At 29.4% G+C, this 27,990-nt stretch overlaps 3 protein-coding genes across 7 annotated transcripts; 2 read left to right on the top strand and 1 right to left on the bottom strand.

The window, feature by feature from the left end:
• Window positions 1-731: 731 nt before the first annotated feature.
• LOC122528098 (tudor and KH domain-containing protein homolog) lies at window positions 732-19,395 on the top strand. Its single transcript, XM_043652842.1, has 8 exons — window positions 732-1,150; window positions 1,219-1,627; window positions 1,712-1,915; window positions 1,991-2,154; window positions 2,240-2,460; window positions 16,387-16,567; window positions 16,915-17,226; window positions 17,973-19,395. The coding sequence occupies exons 1-8, from the start codon at window positions 1,055-1,057 to the stop codon at window positions 18,192-18,194; spliced, it is 1,809 nt and encodes a 602-aa protein (XP_043508777.1). The 5' UTR covers window positions 732-1,054; the 3' UTR covers window positions 18,195-19,395.
• LOC122528104 (protein roadkill-like) lies at window positions 2,529-14,447 on the bottom strand. 4 transcript variants are annotated; one of them, XM_043652861.1, is made up of 6 exons: window positions 13,735-14,447; window positions 5,502-5,754; window positions 4,718-5,016; window positions 3,607-3,858; window positions 3,059-3,206; window positions 2,529-2,977 (listed from the first exon to the last, which is right to left on the bottom strand). In XM_043652861.1, exons 2-6 carry the CDS (start codon window positions 5,677-5,679, stop codon window positions 2,709-2,711), a joined length of 1,146 nt encoding a protein of 381 aa, XP_043508796.1. In that variant the 5' UTR covers window positions 5,680-5,754; window positions 13,735-14,447; the 3' UTR covers window positions 2,529-2,708. The 4 variants fall into 4 exon arrangements, with proteins under 4 accessions (XP_043508796.1, XP_043508804.1, XP_043508789.1 ...); XM_043652869.1 differs by having other exon boundaries at window positions 4,718-4,920; window positions 13,735-14,445; XM_043652854.1 differs by having other exon boundaries at window positions 5,502-5,709; window positions 13,735-14,444.
• Window positions 19,396-19,652: 257 nt separating the features above from the next.
• Window positions 19,653-27,799, top strand: LOC122528143. 2 transcript variants are annotated; one of them, XM_043652959.1, is made up of 3 exons: window positions 19,653-21,241; window positions 27,199-27,540; window positions 27,781-27,799. In XM_043652959.1, the coding sequence occupies exons 1-2, from the start codon at window positions 20,948-20,950 to the stop codon at window positions 27,502-27,504; spliced, it is 600 nt and encodes a 199-aa protein (XP_043508894.1). In that variant the 5' UTR covers window positions 19,653-20,947; the 3' UTR covers window positions 27,505-27,540; window positions 27,781-27,799. The 2 variants fall into 2 exon arrangements, with proteins under 2 accessions (XP_043508894.1, XP_043508884.1); XM_043652949.1 differs by lacking the exon at window positions 27,781-27,799 and having other exon boundaries at window positions 27,199-27,645.
• The last annotated feature ends 191 nt before the right edge of the window (window positions 27,800-27,990 follow it).

Below are 27,990 nucleotides of genomic sequence, written 5' to 3' on the forward strand. Positions count from 1 at the left end.
ATACTAATGTACATGGATAAAAACACTAAAGAAAAAAAAAAAAAATGTTATATTTCGTCTTTATGCATTTTAAATAACAGAAGATATTCAACTATATGTAGTAAACAGAATTATCTTGAAATGTTAACCACGGTATCCTGTTTGACAGACTATTCAAACCATTTGTAAACCACTTATTTCCTTAACACTAGCTATTTATAACAATCGTATGAAACTTGTGAAAAGTTTTTATGAATTTTATAGTTACACTAATCAATAGTGTAATTTTCCTGAACATACATATAAAAAATATAAACTCACTATAAATTAATAAATATTGCTATAGTAGCTTGTATATCAATAAAAAGTTATTTACTAATTGATTAACTGATGAAAGTTATTTACTCATTGATTTTGATAATGTACAGTTATCTTAATATCGTGTCATTATTGATAATTTATCAATAATTATGTCATTGTACTCATTCCTAATGTAAAAGATACATTTAAATCATCCGTCATAATCTAATCTTAGTGTCGACGTCATGACCTCTTTCGTACTGGTACCAATATAACAAAAAAGATTAATATAAGTTACAATTGCACTTAATTTTAAGAACATTTCTTAATATTTTTCTTTTATAATGAGTACATTTAGTAAATATTATACATAAATTACATAAATTAGAAATATTGTATAGATAATTCTTGTACGTATTTTTCTATATATAATAAATGTGTGATTTCCTAAAATATTTTAATTTGACTGTTGGTAATAATACGGTTTTAAAAATATAAGTTTCAATTCGAGTCCAGAAACGACAATTCACTAGCAAGTAAAACAGACCGACAGAAACTCATTCGAATTACCATAACAGTGTATTTAAAATTTTCTTAACATTCTTTATTTTGTTTTGTAATTCGCGCCATGAATCTTTTTCATATTCATAAAAGAGGTTATAAAACATCACATACCTAATAACTCTAAAAGCATGGTTTACATTTAAGCCCAAATTTATTTATGCCGAAATAAAAAATACGAAAGAAATAGTGGATTTAAATACTAAAATATAAAATGAGGTGGATGACACGATATTTTACATTACCAATTTTACTTAGTTTATCTTTAACAAGTGTTAGTATTGCTGTATTATATGTATTATACAAAAAGGTAAGTTTAAAAGTTATTACAAATCTATATATTGATACTTCGTTTCAATCATTTTTTTAATTTAATAGGACGAAGAAGATATTAAATCTGGAAAAAGTCATGTTGAAATTTCAAAAGTGTATACAACAGAATATAAAGTACCTAAACAATTTGTACCTGCTGTTATTGGAAGGGGTGGTTCAGTGATAAAAGATGTACAAAATAAAACAGGAACACAAATTCATTTTGAAGAAGAGAACATTGAATGTACTGATCGTATTTGCATTATAAAAGGAGGCTATGAAGCTATACATTTAGCTGAAGAAATGATAAAATCTATAATTAAAAATCAGCCTATAATTGAAACATACGAAATGTTTATTCCACAGAAAGCAGGTGGGAAAATAATAGGGAAAGGCGGTGAAGTTATAAAACAAATGCAAACAAGCTCTGGTGCAAAAATCTTGATTGAACACGCCCGTAATCCACATGATTCAAGTATATTTACTTTATATAAATTTGTTATGTTTTATATTTGATTTTATTTTTTTTCAAATTTTAATAGCTACCAATATTTTATAGATTCTGAGAGAAAAATTATTATAAAAGGAACAACTAAACAAATTACTGCAGCTTTGACACAAATTCAAGATAAAGTTCGCGAAGAACAGGAAGCACGTGCAAAGATAGAGGCTTCTTCTGCTACAAGATTGCCTAGAGGAAAATTATCTCCTCGTAACACTCTTAATACATCTGAACAAGTTCAAAGCACTGAATCTTTACCAGGTGAATATGAAATATAAATAATATCTCCATTTGTGATATTACAATGTTTTATATATTTTATGTTTTTCTTTTTAGTTTCTGATGGTTTGATGGAAGTATATGTATCAGCAATGGAAAATCCTAGTCAGTTTTGGGTTCAAATTGTTGGTCCAGGAACTACAGCATTAGATAAATTAGTGTCTGAAATGAATACCTACTATGATAATGAAGAAAATTATGAAATGCATAGGTTGAAAAATGTAAATACTTTAATTGAACAATTAAATACTTTAATAAGGGTCAATATTTAAAAAATATCTTTGTATTATTATTTTATCTTCTCAGATAACAATTGGTCAAATGGTAGCAGCAAGATTCAGTTTTAATAAACAATGGTACAGAGCTGAAATTATTTCTACACCTGAAAATGATCAATGTGAAATTTTTTTTGTGGATTATGGAGACCGTGAAGTAGTTAATCTTGATTCCGTATTGGAACTTCGAACTGATTTTCTCCGCTTAAGATTACAAGCGGTCGAGTGTTCAATGGCTAATATTAAACCACCGTAAGTTAATTTTCAATTAAGTTAATAGAGCTAAGTATAAAAATATATTAAGACCCATAGAAATGTTCTTTATTAAAGTTATTTAGGTTGGAAAGACACATTTTTCAACAGTATTTTATAAGTGATCAAATTTTCTATAAAATCTGAATCATATCTTACATTGATTTCTCTTTTTGAAAATTAAAACTGTCTAATATTAAAATTTGTTACAACTCACAATTAATTAAGTTGCTTATATCTAAAAGATATCAATTGCTTAATTCACTATCATCCATGTTACTTGATCTTGAACTGCCAATACCAGCTTCACAAACTTCATTGAACAATTCTGGGTTCACTTGTTCCATCATTTTCCATGCCAAACTTTTGTTGAGTATCGTTATGTTTTCCTCACAATATGCTAAACTTGCTCTTTTAAGCGCATCACAGCCAAACTCGTCCGCAATTAAAAGTCTGCTCGCTATATTTTCTGGAGTTATCGTTTCGATAAGATTTCGTTCGCAGAGCTCCTTCAATCCTAAAAAAGAGTGTAATATATAACAGCATTGTTAGTCAGATTTCTAACAGATCAATTCCTCGATATTGTAACATATAATACCCTGTAAACAAAAGCGTTCAGCCAGAGGTAAAAGTTGTGGAGCGAAATTATCCAAATTATCAACGTGATCACTATATATATATCGCAATAATTCTTCGGTCATTTCTTTGCTCAGATCCAGCAATTCCAAAGAAAACATATAACGATCCTAAAATTTTGATACAAAATATTATCAAAAAATTGAAATATTGGATAAATATAATAACAAATGATACGGTACTCACTCGTGAAAGTAGCAAACTCAGAAGTTATTTCTATTATAGGAACTATTGTGTCACACAAAAAAGTTAATAAGCATAGAATACATTGTGATAGTAAGCATAAAATACATTGTGCTACAATAAACATACTGAAGTTTTGTATATAAAATTATTACACTTTTAAATACTGATCTTTACAACAAAGAGAATATTAATATCTTATTATTTATGTTAAGACTTCAATAGATATGTTATTAAAATATAGATTAATTATATCGTTTATACAATTTAAAACAAGTTAATTTGAACATTCTGTAATACTGGCACAGAATAACTTCTAACACGTACATTGGAACGTTTGTTTTCTTTATCGATTATATTTTCTTGCAATTCCGGTATATCTGCTATTTTATCTTCTGCGATATCTGATCTTGAGTTCTTTTTCTCGTTGAGATCTCTTAAAGGCAATATCATCTCAGCCAAAACGTTGCTTCGAGCAGCTAATATGCTGCTATGAACTGGAATTTCCATGTTGTTCAAACCTCCGCAGGTTAATTTCGTGTCTGCGCCACATGAATGCTTTAATAGTCTGGCCATATCCTGGAACACGTTAATTTATTGCTTGATCTTCTTTCTTTGAATTATTCTTTTAGTAAGTTTAGTAAAATAAACTGGATTGCCATAAAAAGAATATTTCGCTCAGATCTTTTATTAACGCTGTTTAAATGAGTTTCTATTATGCTGTTTAAACGAGGTTTTATCATACATAATCCCAAAAGTTATATACAAATCGTCATAAAGTGATTCCTCATAAAAGAAATAAGGAAATTTTGTAGAATGAAATTTGTTCATTCGAGACTTAGTTTTGGAAAGAATCAAGATCGGAAATTTATCAAATATATTTAAACTTGATAAATTGTAAACTAAATAGATATGAATAATCATCAGGAGTCTTTGTATGTGAAAATAAATTCAAAACAATTGGAAAATATGAAATAAATTTTTTACAAATATATAACTATATATTTTAATTAAACATATTCAGAAAAATGTTGCTTTGATTTATTTTTGCATAGAATAATCTCTTGTTTATTATTTATTTATATCCAATTTACAATTAATCAAATTTACATATATACTAAATGATGATCTCGAATAAGAGTCTATGTTACACTTATAACATTCTAAGATAACGAGATTTCAAGTTGTACTTCTTCTATAAGCGTTTCTTTTCTCCTATTTTATCTTTTTCTCTCCACTAAAACAATTTCCAGACACTGTAAAATTACTGTGAACTCAATTTATTCGAGGCACACTACTACTCACGTATTTAAACAAATTTCCTTTTATTGTTCAAGCAAAGCTTTGAACAGGAGGATCTTTATCTTTTTATGTGGAACTTCCGTACTCGCTCGTATATAACTTTTGATCGCACTACATATCTACTGAGAATACTTACCTGCGACAAGTTGTGTTTCTCGCTTTCATATTGGATTATCTGTATCTTAACCATTAACACCACCTCGCCGTTCTTCTTTAAATGCCTGTCGACGATGGACAAGTCCCTGTAGCCCAAGGAAATGATGTCCGTGTATGATTTCAGCTCAAGTATTGTCCTGCTAACGTGACAGTACTCCCAGTGTTTAACGTCGGCATTGAAAACTGCAAATTGAAATCGTATCTTCGCTTGTTCCGCTTCATCTACGGTGCAGTTCAACATGTTCAGGCACAATACCACTGGGTTTATCATTCTTTTGCCTGTTACCAAACAGCGGACCATTCTTTCTTTTAATAATAAAGTCAATATCGATGATTGTTTTCGAAAACAAAACGAAGAGAAATGGAAATAGAAAATGCGCATGATGAATTCCGAAATGCCACGATGAAATTAAAAACAACGCTCTGCGTTTCTTTTTCAGTTCGTTTTCGTTTTGAATCGAATGTAAATGAAGTTAAGCTTGGAAACTTTCACAATTGGATTTGTCAAGCCTGAGATTTTAAAAAAATATAATAGAATTTTACTTTGGCCGAGTCACAGCATTTCTCAAGTGACAAATTACAAAAAGTTCTCTGGCTCTTAAATAAATCCTCTTACGACTCAAGTTAAATTATTTCAAGTCTAATTGTATTTATTTACATTTTATGAAGTAACATTTCAATTGTAAATACAATGTCAAATCGAGAGAAAGATGATTTAATTTAGGAATGATGGAAACGATAGATTTATTATTGGTTCTTCTTACCATCAGGATTCTTCCAGAATCTGATGGACAAATTCCACGTGCTGTGAATACCATTCACATTGACATCAAATGATGGACTATCGATAAAACTTTTTTTTAAAATAGTCTTCTTGTAATTTGGAACGGACCATGTGTACTTGAACACGACGTCCGAAACTGCTGGCACCAGCAACTCCATTTTATCGTCGTTTTACGTAGACAGAAGATCCTGTAGTAATCAGGCAGTGATGTGACACGCAGTATGTTCCAGTTTTTACATGCAAAAATAAGCCAAATAATAAGAATAATATTTTTTTTTTTTTCATTAGAGCCTTCGAGTGAATCGAGTTTGAACATTTGTCAGATATACAGTAGACCTTTGAACGGTTCGAACAACTTAAAATGCGAGAAAATTCAAACATAAATTTGAAAATCGGACAGGGAGTCACGTAGCAGAGTTAAGTATCAGGCATGATACACGAAATTTATTATTCCTTTATTCGTTATTCAGTTGTTCAAGTTAAAATTAATGTGAAAGCTGTTTCTTTGTAATTTAAGTTTGTTCTATCATTATGTACCGATATAATCTGTAAATAGATGAGGTATTTTATATAAATAGGCACGAGTTTAACTCGAAAATCGAACAACTTGAAAGTCAAGCCGTTTCTTGGAACGGATTGCGTTTGTTAGAGGAATTCACTGTACTAATTTCGAACTAGGAGCGAATAAGGATGTTTAACGTACAAAAATAAATGAAAAATGTAGATTAAATTTTCTTTGTTTAAGGCTTCGTTTTCTAACAAAAAAAAAATAGATTTTATATGTGTTCCGTTAAAAATTAGTATCTCATACATGTATTTGATAAATTTTTGAAAGGTCTTATGAAAAAATTGTACTCTACATTTTTCATTTATTTTCCCGTGTGGAATAATCTTCTGTCGTTTAGTTACTTCTCTCCACTCTGGGATTAATTAATAATTAATAACTTAATAAAAAAGTTGACTTAACTTAAGAAATATTCAAAGTCGGTTTTCTCGAAAATTTTATTCTATATCTTCGGTTTATTTTTACACATAGAATCACAATCATCCGTAGAACACTTTATCGGAAAGTAAGAAACAATTCACATAGCTGAATTATTTGTATAATAGGAATTCTCTGATTTTATCTACCACTTGTGATATTTTTTATTCATAATCGATAATTGAATTTATTTTGGCACAAACTTAGTTAATCGTTGAGTGCATTCTAATATAAATGGAGTTCAAATGAATGAAAACGAAGAAGCGATTATTAAAGAATGTTGCCTAACAATAGAAGATTAGTAAGATACGATCTAATTAAGATAGGATAAGTTCTAATTCGTTTATTCGCTTTATTGATACAACAAAAATTTCAAAAATCAGAATTGTACAGAAACATATCTCTTTATCTGTTTAATTATTCAAGAAAGAATACTGTATATTTTCAGTCATCTACATACATATCAAAGACTAATTTTTACTAGCCTTATTATTTTTATTCTTCATTTTGTTACAATATGACTCTATTTGATTCTATATTTCTATTTTTATTCTGTGTATTATATTTTATTTTTATTTATTATCCACTTTTTTATCTTTATTATTCAATTTTAATTATTTTTCATTTTCATTGTTCTCATATTTTTCATTGCATTCTGCATTCATCTCGGCTCGCTTTCGTTTCGTAATTAATTTTCCATTTTCTCTACACAAACGAGGTGGTTCCCATGGTGTGGCATAATTGCGCGGCGCGTGATTACGATAAACCTTCATGCGAAAGTGCGCAAAACGTTCTGCTGATTGTTGGTTCCGTGCACCGGCAAACTTTGCTGTATAAATCGTAATTTGAACGTTTGAACACGCGTGTTTGGCAAACAGCCAATTTTCGATCTTAATTTACCTTTAATTTAAGGAATTCCTTGGTTACTTGGTACGTTTACTCTTTTGTAGTAACGCATTTGGCGGACAATCGAATACAAACAAAGAAACCGATCGTGTTCAATCCATCTTTGGAATGAAATTCAATGTAATTTGTAAGAAGTAGTAACTTGGGTACAATGTCACTTTGATATATTGTGAAGTAGAGAAATAAGATTATCATATTCACATGATATGAAAAGGTAATTTTATATGTATCTTGTGAATCCACTCAATTGTAACAAAACATTGTTACGTAATAAATATTTTTGTGACTTTATCTTACTGTCATCTATGAAGTATTGGTATTTATTAATAGATTATGTTGTTCGTACAGTACACATTTGTATATCGTATATCATTGACTCTTCTTAGGCAAACATACAAGTGAAACTTCATTCTTGGTAATCTTCTTCTCGCATATTTATTTTTATTAACATTAAGAACTACCAAATTTGTTAATAATCGATTTCGGTGTTCTCTTTTTTACAATTGTTAAAAAGATACGGGTATTTTCGTCACAATTAATATTGATTTCTGTTTAGATTATTATTTAAATTGTAATGATTTATATATAGACTTAATTCGACTTAATTATATTACATTTACATAAATTGAATCGACCTATTTTTTTGGCAATACCTTGATGAAAACAAACGATGTATAATAATAATAATACAAGAAAGATAAAATTCCATTTCGAGAAGAAAAATATTATATAACACACTTGTAATTTCAGTCTCCCTAATCTGTATTTAATGGTGGAATGTTATTAGAAAAATTACAAAATATTTTGTAAGTACTGAAATCTAATACTGATATCACATCAACATTGAGGAAAGACGCTTGTCTTTAAGTCATTAAAAATATTTTATATACTGTTTTTCGATACACGATAGAGTTATAAAGAGAAAAATCCTCATATGTCACTATCTCCTTGATTCTCGAATTTTTATATTACTTGTATCGTTATTATACAACTCATTATTGGAAATTGCTACTGTGCACATTACTTTTGTACCTAGTGAATTATTTATAGAAACAGATTTTGTTAATGTATCGTTTGCTTTCACAAAAATATTGCAAGAAAACCGGGGGGTGCGCCAATACATTTTTGATCCATTGATAATTATAATTCAGCCAACGAGAAACGAGAGTTTAATCAATTCTTCAAAGTAGAGTTTCAACTGTGATTAATTCAAATAAATCCAAGATCGTAAAGTGCTTCGTAACGTTTAATATTAAAGTGGCTAAAGGGGATATTTAATTGCAGTTGTCGGAATAGTAATTGTACAAATGGAACCAATAAAGATTCAAGCCAATGTAATTTCAACTGCGATCGATTGAATATCAATTATAGAGCTTCGTATCTTTCTGTATACGGCTATCACCGCAGTTTTAATTGAAAACGAGCGATAGGAACCGATTAATGCAACTGTACGATTTGTTTCCTGCTTATTTTTCTAAAGAGATTTACGAATTCATAGCTTGGATCTGTTTTCTGAAATTGATTGGTGAATTGAATAAGATAATAATGGCACAAAAAATTGATCTAGTCTTCTTCAACCTCGAACATTTTAATCGAGGACAGTAATTAGAATTGAAAGAATTAAAATATTTTTTTTTAGAAACAAAAATAATATAAAAGCAAAAAAGAATGGATAAAAAGAAACAAAACAGGAAAATATCAAACAATAAAATTAAGAGGAGTTAAAGTTAGAAAATGTATAATTAATTATAAATTATAAAATTTATAAATTTCTTTTCATGTCGAATAAATTTAAATAAATGATAATAAACAATAAATAATTAAAGAGACAAATAAATATTCATCTTAAAGATTAATCTTATTCAAAGTAAAATTTCTAACTAACAAGTTTAAAAAAGAGAGGAGATATCGGTTAAACACATTACAAATCATATTAATATTATTGAAGATACAAAATTAATTATTCCTTTATTAGTAGAAGATAAATTAAATGTTAATGAAATAAACTTGATGAAACTGAACCATGTTCTTCAATAAATCTTAATTTTATTAATATTATTATTTCATTCATATGTTTCTTGTATGAACAATCGAAGAAGTAGTTACAACTAATTTTATACCCAATTGACGTGTACATACGTGTTGAACTTGAAATATTCCAAAAATAAATAAATTATTATTAAATGAATATAAATTTAAATACATACAATTCGTGAAATTTCGTAAACGTCGATAATGAAAAAGAACAAACTAACTATTCGGGAGATTGCGCATCATGAAGAATCAGAACCGACGAGAGAATGATGGAACGAGTTGAACGGAAATAGAAAGCATTTCGGAGTGGTCTGCGGCTTTCTGGCAACGAGGCACTCGTCGGATTTGCCCTCGAAAGCCGTCGTGTCGCGTGTAACCGAAGACCGTCGGCACCGTGGTAATTCCAACTCGAAAACCATCGTGTGTGCATTACTTCGAGGTTGTGCCGGTGATTAGCTGTTTCTCGGCACGCGATACGAGCCCCGGTATTCGGTCAGATTGATTAAATTCACATTCGATTGCTACCCCGCAGCGGAATCTATTCCCATTCTGATCGTTCAGGGCATTGCGAGGATACTCCGATTTTTCACCTGTTAGTGACATCGATCTCACACCGACGTACATACACCTTGCGATGAACTCAAAGATGTCATTGTACTTAAACATTGTCAAACATTTTTGGTATACCGTAGACTCTGCAATTAGTACTGAAGAATTCTTGCACAATTGAACTGAATATTCTTATAATATGAATTAGTAATAATTAATATGAATTTATATGAATTAATTACGAGTATGATTTATATTATGTGAATTAATAGTAATATACGAATGTTTATAATATAATATGACTGCTACGTTTCCTTTGCTCATTTTTGATTAGATTATATTTTTCTGTCGCCTAAAAGTATTTTATGATTGATATTTCATATTAAATGTTTTCTATTAAATCAACTCTTTGTTCATTGAAATATGGATGAGATATAAATATACAACAAATATTTATTCAGTTAGTTAGTAATAATTAGTTATTAGTGGAATTGTGTGCAATTACAAATTATAAATATTGATGAATTTTCTTGTACAATCGATGAATTTGTCAGTAAAAGAAGTGATGTTCCTTAAGTAAATTTTATAAACTACAAACTCTGTTCTAATTAATAGATCAACTTATAAATATAATTATATATAATTATAAAAACTGTGTTTGTTACAATAGAAATCTATAAACTACAACTTACATAAGTCTACAAAATAAAATTTGTCAATTTCATTTCTTCTTTTTAGAAAAAAAAAAAAAAACGATCTTTTATAAATTGAATTTTATTGATAGAGAGTTACTCTGTTACCTTAATTTAATCACTATCATATTCTGAAATTATCGATCTGAATAAGTACTGCATATGTAAATACTTTGAACACGTACAGAAAAATTCTTTGTAACAATAACAGTATTAGCGATGAAACCATCTTGTAATTTAAGAAGGAATTAATAAATGGGGTAATCACGTTAGATGATCTTTAATTGAAGATAATAACGACCTCGAAAATTATTTGCGTTACAAACAAGGAACTTGTTCAAGAAGGTTAATTCTCCGTCTTGCTTTAGATTTGTTTACAGTATATTTGATTATATAAAATTTCTATGCTCAATTATCACACGAAATAACCCAAACAAAAATTTTACCACAATAATATCTCAAATTCTTTTATCTCTGTTTATTAAACAATTGTACAAAAATTCTATGTACCTTTAATTATTATCATATGAAACTTCTTAAAATTTACTTCTTAAAAGTAACATACTTTAATTCTTATTTTTCCAATTGAATTTGTCCTTTAATGTCAATTTGATATAACAATAAAAAACTAATATAAATAAATAGTTGATAAATACATAATAGATAAATAGATGAATAGTTAATATAGATGAAAAAATAAATAGTTGAATTTGTAAATTCTTTTATTAATAATAAATGGACTAAATTTCTACTCAATCGCGTATAAGATTCACATATATCTTGCAGTCATATAAGTGTTCAATTTCATATCGTGAGCTTATCAAGGATCAAAAAAGTTATGGAACTTTTCAATTTAAAACATGGATTATGGAACTTTTTAAGGGAACCATTTTTATATTATAAAAAAAAATTTAAAAAAAACATTTCATATTATACGTTTCAGTGAGAGCGAAATGAGAAGAATATTCTTGAAAATGAAAGTTTCAGTTTGGATAGATCTTATATAATATAAAAGTAAAAATTTTTTATTGTACAGGAACAGATATTCATATTCAAAAAAGTTTTCAACCATTATAACGAACACTGAATACTATTTAATGACTGTGTGCTACTACAATATTAAATTCATATTCTGAATATGTTATTTGTTTGTAAAATAAATTCGTGTATAATTCACAGATCAAACTTTGTGTTTCTTTTTAGAATGAATTATTATAAAGTCAAGGATATTAATCAATACAAATGTGATATACATTTATAAAGCAATGTAATATTTGTGTTTTAACAATCATCGTTGATTAACTGATAATTCACATTAATTTACATTATAGCCTTACAGTTTAATTTGAATTTTCAATTATTAAATGACCTATAAAGCTACTTTAATTTATGGAAACTTATGAAAACTTTTTTAATAAACGTTCCAAAATAACTTGCTTCCATGGAATTTTTATTATATACATTCTAAAATATCTTCAATATCATATTTCATGAAAATGTCTGTAAGGATAACGCTTCTTTTCATAAGAATTCCACAGGAACAGATATTTTCTTAGATGAAACATATCAGTTCGAACAGTATTTCTTCAAGAACAGGGAGGATGATTGTTTATTTCGATCCCTGGATCTTATCTTGTCTAATTTCTGTCTAATATTAAAATCATTTATTTTGCATTTTCACTTGTTACAACTACATACGTTCGAAAATAAAAGATTATCTTTGATCTTCAAATAATAGACGTATCTTCGAGAAATATAATATTATGCATTATTGTGGTATAATAATTATAAAGCAGTATGATATTTACTTATATTGTGAAATAATAATTATAAAGCAACTGCCTCTTTATTCTAAAAACAAATATTGTCTTCAACTTTAGTGGCATATTTTGTTATCAAAAATGTCAAAAATGTCAGAAAAATAGATGTCACAAAATCTCACTTCTGTATTTACATGCTACAAAATAATATAACATTTTATAAAAAAAAAAAATGTATCAAAATGACACAAGGGATGGATGAGAGTTAATTTTTCTGTACAATGAAGTTGCTATACGTATTTTTACACAAAGTGATATATTAATTTTGCTTCTTCGTTTACCATAAAATAATACAATAGGTTTTTTTTTATATATTTCATTAATATTTTCCTATGATTATTATCTAACTTTTTAACTTTTATTTTTTTCATTTACAAATAAAATGATTAAATTTTGTTCATAATAAGAAAATAACTAAAATGGATTTAATATAATCAATGTTTTATAAAATATGAAATTGTATATATGTATATATGTATGTATAATTGTGTCACCAACGATGAAAAATTGTCAATATCTTAAACTGTTATAATTTTATAAAAAAAAAAATCATATAACAATCCACGTGATCTCATTTTAAAGCATGAACTTCACTTTGACAGTTCTGACAGTCCTTTTCAAAAATGTTTACATCATGTAATGGATGGGATAATAAAAGATATTCTCACAAAAATACGAACGTTTCTAAAAGTATTGATAAATTTTTTTCAGTGACCTTGAAAATTCATCACAATCTTGCCAATTGAAATTTTTTCTTTACAACGATCCTTTGAAACTTACTCTTATAATTTTTTTTCGCCATTTTACGCAAAGTTACAATAGATTAAAATATCGACAATTTTTCATCATTAATAATGCAGTTATGCACTTATATTTTTCTATAATCTGAAGACGAGTAGTTAAAATAAACAAAACATCTATGATCGTATTGGTACAATCAGTTATGCTTCGTCATATGTATATCGTTAAGCGGTTAATACTTTATGATAATTTCGTCAATGGACAAAGATATTTTATTTTCAATCTGACAGTTTATTGAATTTTCATTTCGTAAGTTCAGCTTTAAGCGCCGCTTGAGAAAAAAAAAAAAAAATCGAAGCTTCCCTTGACAACCGATAGGAAGTAGCATCTTCTCGTCTGACATTCAAACTTATTCCACTTGACACTGTGGCGAACGCTTAAAAAGTCCCCAGTTGCATACAAAAGCAGATTCACAAAGTAAATACTTACGTAAATATAACACACGCGTTTATTATGACGTTCATTAATGCATCGAGCAAGCAAGAATTCTTCTTGCCAATCGCGGGCTCACTTTTACACTCTGCACTCAACGTTTCACTGTGTTCTTTACAATGTATCTTTGTACATCCATCTCATAGAAATTCAGTCATTTAGAAGTTCACTCTAATTCGAGATCAAATTCGTCAGATCTTCTCGATTTTTTTTTTTTTTTTTTAAAGTGAACGGAGAGAATACATATTTCGAGAATTGCACGAGTTTGAATTTTAAAAGTCTGTAATTCTGCGAAAAATTTTCACTGCAATTTAGCCGGTTTTAGGAAAATAATGTGACGATTGGTTTGTTTCTACACTTCTTTCTTTTCTTTTTACTTTGTACGCGGATATTGTTCGGCACGAAGATCGTGAAACGACTGAGATATTCTGACCATTACCGAGGGTCTACGTTCATCGTCCACTTCATCTTCTCGCACGTGTGCACTTGTGTTGTGCCGCTTATAAATGGAACAAGACGTCCTGAGAGTGCTTTAAGCCTCGCTAAATGGGGATGTTTCACGCACACTTTCTTTGTTTCGTGCGACGATAGCTCGATCAACCCCCGAATTCCAACCAAATCCTGGGAAGCGAAACAGGGTTAATGGTAATTGCATAAAGAATCGTTGTTACGTAAAAGTTGTGCGAGTAATTGGGGCGAGAACGAAACGGACCGAGAGTAAACGTGCAAGTATAATGAGAGACTATAATTGATCTTTTATCTTTAATCTTTCAATTATGTTATGACCTTCCTTCGGTATTAGACAAGAAAAGGGAGATCTTTACCTCGGTTAGTTAAAACCATTGATATTAGATTTGTTTTTGTAATTGTCAAAAACACGCGACTGTTTTAATAACGTTTATTTCTATTAAAACAGGAACATGATTATTTATACTTGTTCATCTTCAATTATTATTGCTTGGAATTTAATTAAGCGTGAATGATAATGTGTAATATGTACATAGGTACATGTACATTATACATAATATGTGTCTGTATATTATTGCACTACATGCACTGTGTACAAATACATACAATTGTTACATTATACTTATTATGTATATTTAATTAACTTCAAGTAATAATAATTTTTTAAGCAATAATTTTTCATAGTAACGTTTCCTTTGATTCAGATGAAATTTCGAAAACTAAGCTCATGTTAAGGTCATAGTGTACACATTCATCTGTTTGAAAATGCTATTTGCTTTGAGACTTTTTTCGAAAAAGCAATTTCTTTGAGAACTTTTTTTATATTGCACTTTGTAGCCGACTGAAAACTGACTTTTTATTCTGAAGATTTTTTCTACAATGATTTGCCTGAATTATCATGGATTATTGTCGGAATTGCCCGAGATATCGTGGACCCTTGAAATTAATAGAAATGAACGCAGATCTGACACAAATCTGACTATCCAAAGATACAAAAAAAAAAAAAAAAAATTCGAGTTAAATCATTTTAAAATTGAGGATTCAAGTTGAGTAATTTCTACGTGGTAAATCATGAAACTATCAGTCGTAAGAGTTAAAAGATGAGCAATAGAACTGTAACTTTCATATTTACGAAGCCGAGAATGTGATTTAAAGGTACGTACATGCAACGTTTACGCGCAGTACATACATCATACATCACTATTTTGGACAGTGTCGGTGATGCGCATTCTAACGTAAATATTTGTATGCTGTTTGTGCTCGCTCTGGCTCTGACGTGCGATTACAGTAACCTGTATAAAATTAGCACAAGGATAATTACTAAATCTTCCTTCCCAGAAAGTACAAATTTTGTGATACAGAACATGTTCAATACAAGTTCAAAGATCAAAAATTGAAAAATTACTCAACGAGTTACGTTATGTTTGTTGTTTTCTTTTTTCTTGTTTTCATTTTTCTTTGAAATTGAAACAGCATATCTGGGCATACAAGTCTCTTTTCGCTGCCAATTTTTACGTTCTGCATAACATCGCAATTCCTAGACTTAGCAATTGCCAATGTTTAGTTGGAAAATTAAGCAACATGAATATTCCATTGTATTTACAACTTGATTTCGAAATTTACAACGCAGATATTTACATGTTACAAACCAATTGTAATTAATTATAACTAATTTGCTATATAATAATCAAATAAATAATTCTAAATTTTAATAGTACATATGCAAAGCTTAAATATCTTCTTAGTTTTAATAATAGGACTATAATATTCTAATTGTTATTAATCATATATTCTAATATTCTTATTATTATTAATCATTCTTATTTATATTATTATATTATTATATAATTAATATTATATAATTGTTATTTATGTTATTATAATTATTATATAATTAATTATTAATTATTATTGCAATATATCATAGTTTTTCATATTTGTGAAACACTGTTATCAAAATTTCTTAGTTAACATCTATAGTAGTAATTAAATGTGACCAGATAAATGTGAAAAGACATCATTCATGTCTTACAACGTGTACATGCTTTTTAATTAAAATATAAAATATACAAAACACATGCAATAAGCGAAATAGTAATTATATATAAAAAAAATATTTTTACATGAGCATTCTTCAGACGATCCTTTAAACATTTGATATTTCTTTTTGTTGTGTCGCAGGAAAAATGAATGGACCAGCGACGAATGTGACTTCTTTGCGGACCTAACTTGGTTAGGTGAATGGAAAATTCTTCTGGCAAAGGTTAAGGGTTACAAAGAACGAACCTTTGGCTGCGGAAGCTCTCGACGCGAAGGTTCCCCGATTCCTTGTGTCGAGCTCTACAATAAATACGAGAATGAGGTGCTTTCAGCAGGATTTTTACCGAATCATTTAATATATCGAAACATTTAATTAAATATCTACAATATCTATGAAACATTTAAAAGTTTAACGATCAAATATTTATTTGAAATAAATGCTTTATCTAATTCAATTTTTTTTTTTCAGTTTCTGTTTTAAATAAGTATCGATACATTAAGTTTTCGTTAATAAATCAATTATTTTTTATTATTTATTATTATTATAATTATTATTTATACATGATTAAAATGTATAATAGTAAATTTTATTATTATTAAATTGCTTGCTAACGTTTAATATCTTTGTGTTGTTTAATTTATTTAATTATTTATTTTTCACTCGTATAGGAGATTAATGTTGGCCAAGAGATGATAAAAGAAGGCTACGCCGAGCCAGAAGAAACTCCATCATCGACAGCCTCCTCGACGTTGTCGCTTTCCACGCGGAGCCGCCATTATGATGAGACCGGTATTAGTCCAAGTCCTGTGTCTATTTCGCCGAAGCCAACATTCAGCCCTGAAATGTCGGCAAACACTTCATATAAATCGGATTCGGCCATCGAAACGCCAAATGCATCATTTATGAGTCTCGAAACGTCATCCATTCCGTGTCGAGCATCAAGCCCTTCAGTCGAAGAAATTGATTTGATAACGCCACAGGTAAGTACAACAGAATTTTCAATAATTTTTTTTTTTATTGGAATTTCATAAAGCCTTTTTTATTGGAATTTTGTCTGAAAATTGTTGGAGCTTTAACTTTAATTTAAATGATGGTTCTTTTTGGTAATTTATTAGTTATTATTAATAATTAAACAGTTATTAATATATACTAACTAATATAAATATATTATAACTAATAATAACTTAAGATTTATATTTGAAATATTATGGACATTCCTTTTCACACGTCTTTTAATTAAATTTCTTTGTCGTCAAACACAGTCGCGAGTAAAGTTTAAAGAAAGCAGGGTAACTAAGTAATTAAAGTAAAGTGACCAAAGAAAAAAAAAGTAAAGTTTATGTAAATTAGTATCAAAGAAATTTCACGAGTAGAGAAATGTTTCGAAATTTTGTCTCGCCTTCTGAATGTTACCGTCTCACATTTCTTCCGATATCTTATATCTTTCTGCATATTATCGCATTTTGTAAATCAGTCCCAAAGATCTAATTAAACACAGAAGGTCGTGAGAGACGTCGAGAAAGTTGCGGCAAAATCCACCACACCGGAAGTCCATCGTGCTACGAGTCTCTGAATAAATCTCCGTGAAACGAATCCAGCCTAGAAAGTGCGCGGATGCTGGTTGTTTTTTTCCTTTCTTTTTCGACACGTAGCTCGCCTGCGGTTAACCGTTAAATCGGCGAAATACATCGCAATCGTTAACAGCATCTGTATCGATTTCTTTCAGAAACCAGTCAGACCGATCGAGGAGATCGATCTGGTGACACCGGCGAAGGACGAGACGGAACGTTTCATCGAGAACGAGAAGGAAATTAAATATCGAAACGGGGCTGGCAATCAGTCCGGGAAACCTCGGATTCGAATGCAAATCGACAAATTCTCGCGAGTCGCTCCAGCTGGCTACGAGAGCGATCTTTCGGACGCTTCAGACGAGTTGATGCTGGGGTAAATCGACAGAACCCCTTCTTCTTTTTTTTTTTTCTCTCTCTCTCCATTACGCTTTCTTTTCTTCACTTTGGCCTCGTAGAATTTAGAGACATGACGGTTTGGCGAATCGCAATAAATCCTTGATAGAAATGAAAAAAAAAAAAAAAAAAAGAAAAAGAAGAAGAAAAACAGAGAATAGTAGAACATATGCAACGATTGAAACCCCTTGCTTAAAGATTCTCCTGGCAGTGTCATTCGCTCGATGCTAATATCAGTGAAAGATTTATCCCTTTATCTTCTTGCGATGCATTCTTTTTCTTCTTTTCTAACATCTCGACAATTCTCGTAGAAGAATTACAAAAGGGAAAGCGATCAAGTTATAGTATAGATCAAGTTATAGTTTTTATATATGTGTATTGAGTGCGACAGAATTGAACTCGAGAGGAAACCTGAGAGACACTTTTAATAGTAGTTAGAGAATCGTGCCTGTTTAAACTAAATATATAGATTCTGTTGCTTTTGATTTTTTCTTTTCGTTTCTCAACGTCTAATTTAAAGATCCGTCGAACCCTCATTTATTTAATTGCCAAATACTTTCTTCTATCAAACTAATTACTAATCGCTAATTTTTTTTAAGATACAGAGGATTACTGCTTAATTTAAGATACAAAGGATTACTGCTTAATTTTTGCAAGTGATGCTCTCGCTATTTTAACGGAAGAGTTTTAAATATATTTTACTTACGCCAGGCGAAACAGATTCTTTCCTATATTTTAGAATTTATGTTTTCTTTGTGTATACTTTAAAAAAGGTACATAATAGAAGGAGAATCATAACGACTTAACAGCGACGGAAATTAAATATCCTAAAGGCAGTTACTACTCTCGTTACGTGATAAAGTTTAAAAAAGATGAAGCTCTTCCTTATTCCTCTGAGTAATCAGTCCTGCTTGGCCATTCTTGAAATGTGCATTACTTCCTTCAGAATACGTGCGCTATTTAATTCACGAACAACCAACGCAATAGATCAATGCAAAATTGTCATTGTATCTATTTTGAAATTTTATTTTATTTTGAAATTTATTTTTTAAATACTACACATTATCTAACAGTGCTTGTGGCAATAAAAATAAATATTTAGATATTTCAGATAATAAAGTGAATGCAGTGAAGAGCATAACTGTACCAATGACAATAAAACATTGTCGACAATTTAAACTGATGTACTTTTGAAAAAGGAGGTCATGTAACAGTCCATTTCATCCCATTTTGAAACGCAAAGTCTCTACTTTGACAGTCGTGAGCCTATTTCTTTTGAAAATTATCAAAATTCAAAACAAATTTTTGTAACTAAATCTACCATGATTTGACAATCTTGAAGATTGAAATTTTCTCTTTATAACGAAACTTGCTGTATGATTTTTTTTTTGTTTTGTTTTTCAGTTTATTGAGCTTTGAATACCAAAGTTAATAAAAACGACAAAAATCTTATTATATTATTATATAATATAACATTATATTATAATATTTATATTATATAATATCGAAGTTAATAAAAACGACAAAAATCTTGTTATATTTCATCATCTGTTCCTAATGTTCAAAATTCAATAGAGCGATGAAAAAGAAAAAGAAAGGAAACAAACTGCTGCATAATGCAAAATCATTTCTGGAGAAAGCAAACCTAAAACAGAGATTTCACATTTTAAAATGAGACCAAGTAGATGTATTATACAATTTCCTTTTCTTTTTTTACAAAGTTATATCTAAATTATTTAAATTATCGAGACATTGGTACAGTTATATTAATCACTATATAAATATTTCGCAATTATTTCATATTATGTTGTGTTGCCTTTTTATCATTCTTTATTGTGCTATTTTATTACTGTCAAAGTAACCTAGCGTTGGCTGAGCGAGAGTTAAAGTTGTTCAAGATTAAGGAACCGTGTGCCTTAAATCGCTTCGTACATAAAACTATAAACATAGCATGTAAGAAATTGTTGCAAGTATTAGGAGATGTTTAAACATTAAAAAAGAAACTAGTTAGATTGTTCTATTTTTATAAGATAATTAACTAATTAATTAAGCTCGTCCTTGTGTCAGATTGGTGGGAAATAAACGAGTGAACAAGTAGGGAGAGACAATCGTTTTAGGAACTTGTGAATTTTTCTCAACGAAGCGTAGGATAATTTGTTTTTTTTTTTTTTTTTTTTTTTTTTTTTTTTTAAATTTTTTTTTTTTTTTTTGTTTCAACATTTGATCATTTATTTTGACTAGTTACGGCAATTTTTACGGAGAGGTTCCTTTGTCTCAGAGAATTGTTTATTTAATATCTCATAAAAATAACAGTGCCATATTGGTCTTTGTATTACTCTGTTCTCTTTAACTATTGCAATCCATGCGTACTACCGGATTTATTTCTCACCAAGATGACGAGTGATACTATATTCGTTACTTAATAAAACGACTGATTCCATTGTACCTATTACATTAAGTCCATTGTTGCATCCTTAGTTTACGCATCCTTTGTTTTCTTAAAAATTTTATTTGAAAATGAAGGAAAACGAAAAGCAAACGACAAAAGAAAAAGAATCGACTTGTTGTCTCGAACGCTTTCTGACAAACGCGTCTACCGACCTAGTGACGCCGACAGATCTGAGAGTTCTCCAAAGATTGCTCGTTTTATTCGATAATCGTACGTAAGATAGGACTAAGTCAGATTGATTGTACCCGAGTAGACAAAAAAGCAAAATATATATCACCGTCGAATAAAATGATCGTTCTGCGAGCTGTCTGCATCCGTTCGATGTCATTTGACGGAACCCTAAATCGTCGTTTCCCTTTCACTTTATCCATCCGCGTCGCTGCTTTCTCGGATTACGGCATCGTGATACAAGATCGGCAATTTTTCGGAGCTTCTTGCCCACGGGTAAAAGTCGGAACCGAGCGGACGACCGCAAAAAAGAGGGGACAAAGCCCTCGACGAGCAGCAACGCCGGTGCCAGCGGTAATAGAAGGAGGAGGAGGAAGAGAAAAGGACGTTATCGGAAGTTACTGCACTGGAACAGTGAGTAGTATCTACTTTTACGGGGTATAGTTGTTCGCAGGGTATAGAAATTCAACTCGGCTGTTTCGACTACAGCGATTTCTCGTGGTTTAGTAACGGCGGTGGTGCTCGCTTTTTTTTTTTTTTTTTAGCTGATCGATTAACCGCTCGCGCTGGCAGCTGATTGCGGACCGTAACGAGTGACCAAACCGTATATACGATAATACGTCGCTTTCTTTTTGAACTCGCCAATATGACATCGCTCGGAAATAGAAATTATTGAGAAGTGATAAATTTATTATTCATTTTGCCTGGGTTAGGTACTGTAAATATACTTAAAACTGAGAAAATATTGCAACTTTAGGAGAAACAAGTTAAGTTTCAGCTTCAGTTAAAAGATAAGTCTTGCGACTTGATTCACGCTGTTTTGCTGATTTAGTTATATAAGTTGATTTGCTTTATTGATTATTTAAATATCAGAATATTGATATGAGATAATAGAGTGGACACGTTGAATTATAATTGTTGAAATTTTTCATATTCATATCGAGGAAACTTCACGATTGGTAAATGATGGAAGATTTGTGAGTTAAATTAAATTAAACTTGATCCTGCCACGTTCTTTTCGATTCAGTTACATTTTCTTTTAACGTTGAAGAGAATATAAAGAAATTCTCACTTGTAAACTAAATTAAATGTAATTCCACTGCGTTTTTTTTCCATCATTTTCGATTCAATTGTATTTTTCTGACATTAAAACATACATCAACTTTGAACAGAATACGAAAAAATTCTTAAAATGACTTTTGATTGATAAATGATTCGTTAATTAAATTAATAAACCAAATTAAATTTAAATACCTAATTTAATTTAACACTAGAACTACGATTTCGAGTCAAAATACCATTTAAATGATAATAAATAAATTTATACAGTTACGTCTTTGTGTAAACAGAAATCAACATTAATTTTGACAAAAATATCCATATTTTTAATTCAATTGCAAAAAGAAAATCTAAAGTTTGTCATATCGACGAACTATGTAACAGTTTTCTAGTTTTAGTGTTAATTCTACTACGTTGCTATCGTCTTTTATTTCTCTAAATAAATATCCCCTTCGAGCAAAGTACACAAAAATATTCTCATCCTCTTCAATTCTACGTTAAACATCTTGAACTTTCTTTTGTTTGCTGAGACGAGAGCACGATCCAAACTCACCATAATTAACTTGATTATCTTACTCTATCTCGCGACTAATTTTCCTAAATAACAGAATGACAACCGATCTAAAAATGAGAAATTAATTCGTCAATATTATAATTTACTTCCATCGTGGTTAATTATTATTTGAAGAAAGTAACGCGTATAATATCAGTTTCCCATTAAACTCGTCGGATTTTGTCCCCGATGTGTCCACGACTGTTCCTAAACGAACGGCAAAAGAAAGAAAGTGAAACGAGAGGACAATAAAAATAGCTCAAGCCGTCAATTTTCGCGTTGGTCGTAGTTGCAAACGTGGTGGTTGGTCCTGGGGTACGGTAAATAGCGGGTAAAGAAGTGCAGAGAGTAATTGCTGTCGCGTAGAAGCCAGGCCTGGTGCTAGGTGATCGGGAAAAACGAGAAAGCTGCGGCCAAGCGAAACTGTATAAAACGTGGCTAACCCGGCCTCCCATCATCAGTACGACGAATATCCAAACCGGAGCCGTGGCAACCAGTTAATCCCACGATGAACAGTCATTTGGTAAATCTCGGGTTACTCGTTACTATAAATACGACAAACACTTAATTTCTAAATATATATTTATTTTTTTTACTTTACAATATATATTTAGATCATTTATTTTTGAGATTATTAAATTATTAAAGTAAATTAATCAACCCTGACATACAAAAGGTGCAAAATAAATTTTACTTACTTATTTTTTAAAAATTCATTCTCATTACTTTAGACTCTAAATGATATTATTAATTTTTCGTTATTACTAAAATATTATTATAACTTTATTTAATTATATTAATTTAAAATTATATATATATATATAATTTTATATAAATAATTATATATATAATTATATAAATAATTTTATATAAATAAATTTTATATATAATTTATAAATTATTTAATTTATAATTTATATATAATTTTATTTAATTTATAACTTATATATAATTATATATAACATATATATAATTATATATTATAACTTATATATATAATTATATATTTTATAACATATATATAATTTTATATGTATATAAATAAATTTATATTTTAACCAGGTTATTCGTTACTTATTCGTTATTCGTAAGGTATCTCTCCGCTTTTCGGAATTAAATGCTGAAAATTAATCGTTTGTTAAAAATGTTAGATCATTCTGTGAAAGCAGATTAGAGATTTCTAACTAGTATTTTTCGATTGTACTTTTCAATTGTATCCTTGCAGAAATTATAAATTATATTTTTGTATTCTTGTAGATCACTTTCGTTTTACTAATAGATGACTAACGTACAATACTTTGTATTTTATGTTCTTTCATTCTGATCTATCATTTTTCTCCATCTCTCGATTCAAGTTCATAATCCTCGCGAAACTTCTGCAATTCACTATCAAAATATTCGTTCGAGGTACTTTTTGTTACGTCATTTATCGAGCTTACGATCGAAAAGAATTCTTCAACGAAAGGAACTTTTTAATGAATATTCGAAGAGATTGAGAAAGAATATCACAATCAAATTCCGCATTCAAATCACGAAAGAAACTTTTGTGACAACTTAATATATTCTAATATAATATTTTTAATTAGAACAATAAAAAATATCAATTTTAACCAATTTTTCATCGCTATTGATCCAGTTATGCTGATTAATAGCTCAGCAACAGTAGGGCACGGTCTAATTAGCTCAATTAGCTCAATTGCCTATCACCGGACAAAGTTGTTTCGATGTCGTGATCTTAAATTGCGAATAGCAGCCAATTGATCCGTGAAGTAACTAATAATTGTGAAGTAACTAATAATTGCGGAACGTGTTTGACCGATTATCGTGATCAATGGATCGATATGGATATATATCAAGCAAACTAAAAACTTTCTGACTGTTCAATTTTCATTCGATGAACAGCGTGACTCGTTATTTCGTTGCATTACTCGGTATCTCGGACGTCACGTTTCGATTTTCATTCGTTTCAATTTATCTCGACGTTTTATTCCTCCAATTTATTTTCGCTTCTCATTCGATGTCGTCGTCAATTACGCAACTTTCATGAAAATGTGCCGCGAATAAATGACGAAAACGTTAATTGGAATCTTCCCCCGGTGAAGTTTTGTCCAAGGGTAGCTCTCAGTAATTACGTTTTCGTTACCTTGACCCTTTCCCTCGCTTCGACATTATATGATTGCGCTTGGCGAAGTGAAATTTGTACAATTTGCTTTAACATTAAATTGTGATAATGTGCGTTTGTGCTTTGGAACAAGTGAAATTTACGTCGTCAAATATGAAGTAGAAACAAAAAAAAAAAAAAAAAGAGGAAGAAGAAGCGAAATTGTGTAAAAACGAGTGTCTCTCCTTTAACTTTCGACTACAAATTTAATTACATTAAGTGTGCGAGCAATTGTGTTACAAGTCTTGAAAGGGAGAGAGAATTATATAAGAGGATTTTAAATAAATTACGCGTTGCATATGTCACGATCGATCGATCACTTTTACTGCTCTCCCATGATGTTTAACACCGTTCCAAAGATAAATATTTAAAAGTTAAACGTTCTTAGATTGAAGGTATCTGCCGATAGGCGGGTTATTTTAACCTTTGAAGGATTTCTCGATATACTCTATATATAAAATCAACGCGGTGTGAAATGCATGGTTAATAGCACATCGTTTGACGCGGTTTAATGAAAATTAGAGGCCAACGCAAAATTATTAATTATGGATGGAAATATATACATATATATATAGTTGATTAAATATCGATATAAAATTTAAAATTTATTGTTTAAATTTTTATTTATTTTCATTTTTATTTATTTAAATTTTTAAATATATAAACTATACATGTATAGTTGATTAAATATCGATATAGAATTTGAAATTTATTGTTTAAATTTTTATTTATTTTCTATTTTTTTACTTTGTTTTATTTATTTAAATTTTTAAATATATAAACTATATATATATATAGTTGATTAAATATCGACATAGAATTTAAAATTTATTCCCTAAATTTTTATTTATTTTCTATTTTTTTATTTTCATTTTTATTTATTTAAATTTTTAAATATATAAATTATATACAGTTGATTAAATATCGATATAAAATTTAAAATTTATTGTTTAAATTTTTATTTATTTTCTATTTTTTTATTTTCATTTTTATTTATTTAAATTTTTAAATATATAAACTATATATATATAGTTGATTAAATATCGATATAGATTTTAAAATTTATTGTTTAAATTTTTATTTATTTTTTATTTTTTATTTTCATTTATTTAAATGTTTAAATATAAACTATATATATATAAATAACAAAAAAATAACAAATAATCGAAAAAACGTAGCGAGGTTAAAGAGTTACCATTAAAAAATCGAACACTTCGTAGAAAGAAGAAAATTTGGATAATTTACAAAGCAGACGACCTTACAGATTTTGATGATCTTGAAATGTATTATCAAGATTATTGTGATTCTGAACAACTGTTTCCTACACATAACGTTACCACCGCTTTAGTTTCCGTTGAACGTTGTTCAAAATTATTTTTACCAATCATTTTACTATTGATTATATCTGTATCAATATTAAGCATCGTCATTTGCAATTCTCTTCAATTAATTTATAACATTCTACTTTTTTAATATTGGGCAGGAAACTTCAGGGATTCTACAATTCTATTGCAAATCTCACAATATTGATGTACAGTCAACCCTCTTGCAACGCTTTGTTCGAAACCGTGTCGTGTTAAGCTGGAAATTTATTTTAGAAGCAACAGATGGAAATTTATTTTAGAACAGATCAGAGGAATGCGTTTCGTGCTATAGTTCGAGAGTTGTCCAAATTTATTAAGCTCTTAAGCGTTTTCTTTTATTCTGAGAATCTGTGTACTGGTGTGCTAAATTATTTCTAGGCGATGACGAGTATACTCGAAGGAAAGATAGTAAACGTACTTGCCTGTAAGATTGAGTTAAATTATAACAAAATAATCAATTTCTTTGGCGTTTCTTCGAAAAATTTTTAACTCTATTTTATTTTGTTGCTTTGAAATATTCTAAAATGTGCTAAATTTATATAATTTTTTTATACATAATATATATATATATATATATATATATATATATAAATATTCTAAATTTAAATAATATATTATATACATATAAATATTCCAAATTTAAATAATATATTATATATATAAATATTCTAAATTTAAATAATATATTATATATATATAAATATTGCAAATAATATATTATATATATAAATATTCCAAATTTAAATAATATATTATATATATAAATATTCTAAATTTAAATAATATATATATATATATATAAATATTCCAAATTTAAATAATATATTATATATATAAATATTCCAAATTTAAATAATATATTATATATATAAATATTCTAAATTTAAATACTATATTATATATATAAATAAATATTCTAAAATGTGCTACAAATATGTATAATTTTTTTACCTAAATCTTACAATAAATAGTGAATTTTTTTTCTCCATGACGAGTATACTCGACGTTAAACAACAAAATTCCATCTTTTCACGACGAGTACTCTAATAGTAATTTCTTTGTGTACAATAAACGTTTAAAGGGGTTGAGTCGTTGCATCCCTACTTACCCAGAAGTTGTCGCAATTTTTGCAATCGTGCGTTTCAGAATACAAGAAAACGGTTGACTGTACAACTAATTACCAAAATTTGACCAGTCCAGCACGGCTGTGTGTGTGTGTGATGTACCGTTGCAGACAGTAACGTTGCTTCTTTTGTGCGGTGTCTACGGTGCTTTGGCCGGACGTCGTTACATCGCCATACCGGTGGACGGGATCGACGTGATCGAGCTGAGCCCGATGGCCCCAGCCACAGCCAGGATCCCCAGGCAAACAGAGGCTTACGTTCCAGTAGCAGTTCCTAGTGTCACTCACGAAGAGCTCAAGGGTCCACGCCTGGAGAGGTCCTCCAACGCCCACATTCTCGATTACGTGGATTTCGGTGGGCAAACCGGCTCGAACGGAGCGTTCAGCTGGTACGCTGATTATCCAGCTCATCATTAACCCCTTGACTTATATATTATATCGAGAGCGACGCTCGTTGTACAAGGTCCAGGATTGGGTCTTGCGGTCTGGCAGCTGATTGCGGACCATAACGAGTGACCGTAGTACAGTAATTCGTCTTTCTTTTTGAGCTCTCGTCGGCATGACATCACTGGATAGAAATTATTGAGAAGTAATAAACTGATTATCTGTTTTGAGGAAATGTTACAATTTTTGATTGTACAAAAAATTCTCGACATGCGTGGCACGTCATTCCAGCACAAGAAATTAAGAGAGAAATTGTAAACCTATGAAATATCGATTCAGATTTTAAATTTAATTTCATCGAACCGAACCGTTGATCAATAAAAATTACATATAAACGTTTCAATGCTTTGAATGCCCTACAGTTTCAATAAGTAATGCTTAAAACCCCTTAACATTGAAAAGAAAATCGTAAGGCAAGGGGTTAACGATTATCTAGAGCAGAGGATCGAGACAAATCAA

The sequence above is a fragment of the Frieseomelitta varia genome, unplaced genomic scaffold (genome assembly GCF_011392965.1).
Source record: "Frieseomelitta varia isolate USP_RPSP 00005682 unplaced genomic scaffold, Fvar_1.2 scaffold_1028, whole genome shotgun sequence".
In the NCBI taxonomy this organism is placed as follows: Eukaryota; Metazoa; Arthropoda; class Insecta; order Hymenoptera; family Apidae; genus Frieseomelitta; species Frieseomelitta varia.

Bases quoted from the DNA above. Each gene is read 5' to 3' on its own strand.
- LOC122528098 (XM_043652842.1), top strand. From the start codon at position 1,055: ATGAGGTGGATGACACGATATTTTACATTACCAATTTTACTTAGTTTA. The intron at 1,628-1,711 runs GTATATTTACTT...AATATTTTATAG, and splicing joins CCGTAATCCACATGATTCAA to ATTCTGAGAGAAAAATTATT. The intron at 1,916-1,990 runs GTGAATATGAAA...TTTTCTTTTTAG, and splicing joins AAGCACTGAATCTTTACCAG to TTTCTGATGGTTTGATGGAA.
- LOC122528143 (XM_043652959.1), top strand. From the start codon at position 20,948: ATGATCGTTCTGCGAGCTGTCTGCATCCGTTCGATGTCATTTGACGGA. The intron at 21,242-27,198 runs GTGAGTAGTATC...GTACCGTTGCAG, and splicing joins GAAGTTACTGCACTGGAACA to ACAGTAACGTTGCTTCTTTT.
- LOC122528104 (XM_043652861.1), bottom strand. From the start codon at position 5,679: ATGGAGTTGCTGGTGCCAGCAGTTTCGGACGTCGTGTTCAAGTACACA. The intron at 3,859-4,717 runs GTAAGTATTCTC...AACGTGTTCCAG, and splicing joins AGAAACACAACTTGTCGCAG to GATATGGCCAGACTATTAAA. The intron at 2,978-3,058 runs GTATTATATGTT...ACTCTTTTTTAG, and splicing joins TGAACGCTTTTGTTTACAGG to GATTGAAGGAGCTCTGCGAA.